The sequence below is a fragment of the Orycteropus afer genome, unplaced genomic scaffold, assembly GCF_000298275.1.
Source record: "Orycteropus afer afer isolate SDZICR_OR568_19922 unplaced genomic scaffold, OryAfe1.0 scaffold00050, whole genome shotgun sequence".
Classification (NCBI taxonomy): Eukaryota; Metazoa; Chordata; class Mammalia; order Tubulidentata; family Orycteropodidae; genus Orycteropus; species Orycteropus afer.
The window spans coordinates 236,405-239,500 of NW_006921637.1; the positions used below are offsets into that span (position 1 = coordinate 236,405).

The following is a 3,096-nucleotide window of genomic DNA, read 5'->3' on the forward strand; positions in this document are numbered from 1 at the left end:
AACCAATACCAGGCAGTTTTGACTACTGTGGCTGTATAGTAGGTTTTGAGATCTGGTAATGTGAGACCTCCTACTTAGTTTTTCTTCTTCAGTAGAGCTTTGCTTATCCGAGGTCTCCTTCCTTTCCGTATAAAGTTAGTGATTGGTTTTTCCATATGGTGAGGGTTTTTTTAAGAGAGAAATTTAGGATCTACCTTCACTGCCACCATTCCTGTGTCTTTTATCCAGGTGCTTTCACTTACCCGATCTTTGCTATGCTTTGGCATTTCAAACTCTGGGACTAGTTTCTGTCATGGCAGGAATTAAGGACCACTCGACTAGATCAGAAGTAGATGTGAAAATATTATAGAGTTAAGTACGAATCCCTAGTAATTTTAAATCAGTCTTCATTTAAAAACAAGTAACAACAAAAAGACCTAGTTTTAACAATGTAAAATTTTTAAGTTGTTTTAATCTTATTTTTTATAATATTTATCTTCTAGTTTGGTCATGAGCACTAACAGTAACTCATTGGCACGTGAATTTCTGACTGATGTCAACCGGCTTTGCAATGCAGTGGTCCAGAGGGTGGAGGCCAGAGAGGAGGAAGAGGAAGAGACACACATGGCAACCCTTGGGCAGTACCTTATTCATGGTCGAGGATTTCTATTACTTACCAAGCTAAATTCTATCATTGATCAGGTAATATTTTCATATTAAATATTTTCTTTCACCAGTATATTATACTTAATTATAGAAATATAATTTCTGTGTCTCTGAGATAAAATCTTATGTTTCACATCACTTCAACAAAGAAAAACAGCCCCATTACATATTGTCTACTTGGATACTTTCTAAAATGTCTGAAATGTCTTGACTTGTAAATGGCCTTTCTGACTAAAATGATTTTATATAAGCAGCTTTGGTGGTGTAGTACCTAAGGCATATGACTGGTACCAGAAGGCTGGTAGTTGAAACCCACCAGCCACTCCTTGACAGGAAGACTGGGCAGTCTACTTTGTTAGAGATACCTCCTCGGAAACCCAAGGAGGGGTCCCCATTGTGAGATGATTATAATTATTAATGGAGAAATAGATTATGGATTTGCGCTTTCTGTAAACATGAGGTATGTTTTTGAAGAGTTTTGTGTAAATTATATTTAGGGAGCTTGCTTAGAGGAAATTCTTGGCAGAAAGTAGAGAATCTTTTTGTGTAAACAGTAATTACATAGTCCTTTAGCCTGTGTAGATCTAGTTTTTCCTGTATTACTCTTAGCTTTAAGTATGGTATGACCCTACGGAGGAGCTCTGGTAGCGTAGTGCCTAAGGCACTTGACTGCTAACCAGAAGGCTGGGGGTTCAAACCCACTAGCCACTCCTCGGAAGGAAGGTTGGGGAATCTACTTCTATAGTGATACTGCCTTGGAAACCAAGGAGGGGCCACTATGAGTTGGGTCAGACTGAACAGCACATAACAACAACAACAACATGACCATATGGTATCTTACTGTTTCCTTATTATAGAATTAACAGAATTTTAGAGCTAATTGGCAATAGAGAGGTGTTTTCATCGAGCTTCATTTAATAGCTGACAAGAGTGAGGTCCAGAAACATTAAATATCTCAGACGAGGTTAACTTGGTGTCAAAATTTGATTTATTTATCTCATTTTAGTAAAAAAAACAAATATTTATTTTATTAAAAATAACTTTACAGGCTGGTTTCAGAAATTGAATGGAATTAAGTAATATTATATAGTAAGCTTGAAAAGACAGTAAGGTCTAGATGGTAGCAATATGATAGATATTTTTTTTTTTTTGGTACTAGATGTAAATTTAACCATTGTTAAATAATTTTTTTTTCTATGAAAGCATTTTGCTAGTAAATACATATTTAAGTAAATTTAGATATTAAAATAAAACTGCTATTTTTTTTTTACTATAAAGAATCTATTAATAGTAAGAATGTGTTCATATTGGTGTCAACTTGTCTTTGATTTTTCTTTTTAAGAGTTTGTTTTACATTCAAAGTCACGCGTACATTTAGTTTCATTCCCCATTCGCCATGTCCAGCCCTAACCAAGTCTCCTCCCCTCCCTACCATGCAACACTCCTCCTGTGGCCCTCATAATTATGCACTCCTGTTTGTCCTGCATTTCCTCAGTTTGAATGTTGGTCCTTTGGTGTCCTATGTCTATTGCTTGAAGGGATGTATTACCATTGAGTGTGTGGGTGTGGCATCCTGGATTGAGTGGCCTGTGTGTACATCTTGTTAACTATTGGGCTGAGAGCCCACCCCTGGGGGTGAGTTTTATTCCAGGTGCCGAATGTATTTCAGGACCATAGTATTGGGATTCTCGCCAGACTTATCTGACCAGTAATTCTGGTCATTATTGAATTTTTGGATTTTGTTCCAAAAATTTCCCTCCCACTTTATCCAGGATCTCCAGATTTGATCCTTTCCTGAGTGGCTGGCATTGGTAGCTGCGCACCATCCAGTTCTGGTCTCGAGGGCCATTGTTTTTTGTGCTTTCTTTTTCACTTCTGATGCTAGGAGACCATTAGCTGCATCCTAGATGGCTTCTTGAAAGCTTTTAAGACCCCAGTCGCTACTCACCAATGTAGGATGTGGAGCAATACTTTTTTCGTATTTTGTTGTGCCAATTGAGTCTGGTGTACCCCAGTATTATGGTCCTGAGGTAGTAAGTAGCTCTATTGGATCTCTCTCCCATAGTGTCGGGATGTCTTTTTACAGTAATGGGCTTATACAATACTTGTTCTTCTGCGATTGACTTATTTCACTCAGCATAATGTCCTCCAGGTTCATCCACCTTGCGAGATGATTTGCGTATCCCTCATTGTTCTTTAAGGTGGCATAGTATTCCATTGTGTGGATATACCATAACTTGGTTATCCACTCATCTGTTGATGGGCATTTAGGTTGTGTCCAGCTCTTTGCTATGGTGAATTGTGCTGCAGTGAACATAGGTGTACATATGTCTGTTCGTGTGCTCTCTCTCACGTCTTTAGGGTATATTCCTAGTAATGGAATTGCTGGGTCAAATGGTACTTCTATTTTCAGTTTTTTAAGGAAATGCCATACTGTTTGCCACAATGGTT

General features: G+C 38.0%; 1 protein-coding gene across 1 annotated transcript in view; it reads left to right on the forward strand.

The window, feature by feature from the left end:
• Positions 1 to 489: 489 nt before the first annotated feature.
• LYST (lysosomal trafficking regulator) overlaps positions 490 to 3,096 on the forward strand; it is a 339,163-nt gene continuing 336,556 nt past the window's right edge. The window contains 1 exon segment of the mRNA XM_042780645.1: positions 490 to 681. Coding sequence (XP_042636579.1) covers positions 490 to 681 — 192 coding nt within the window.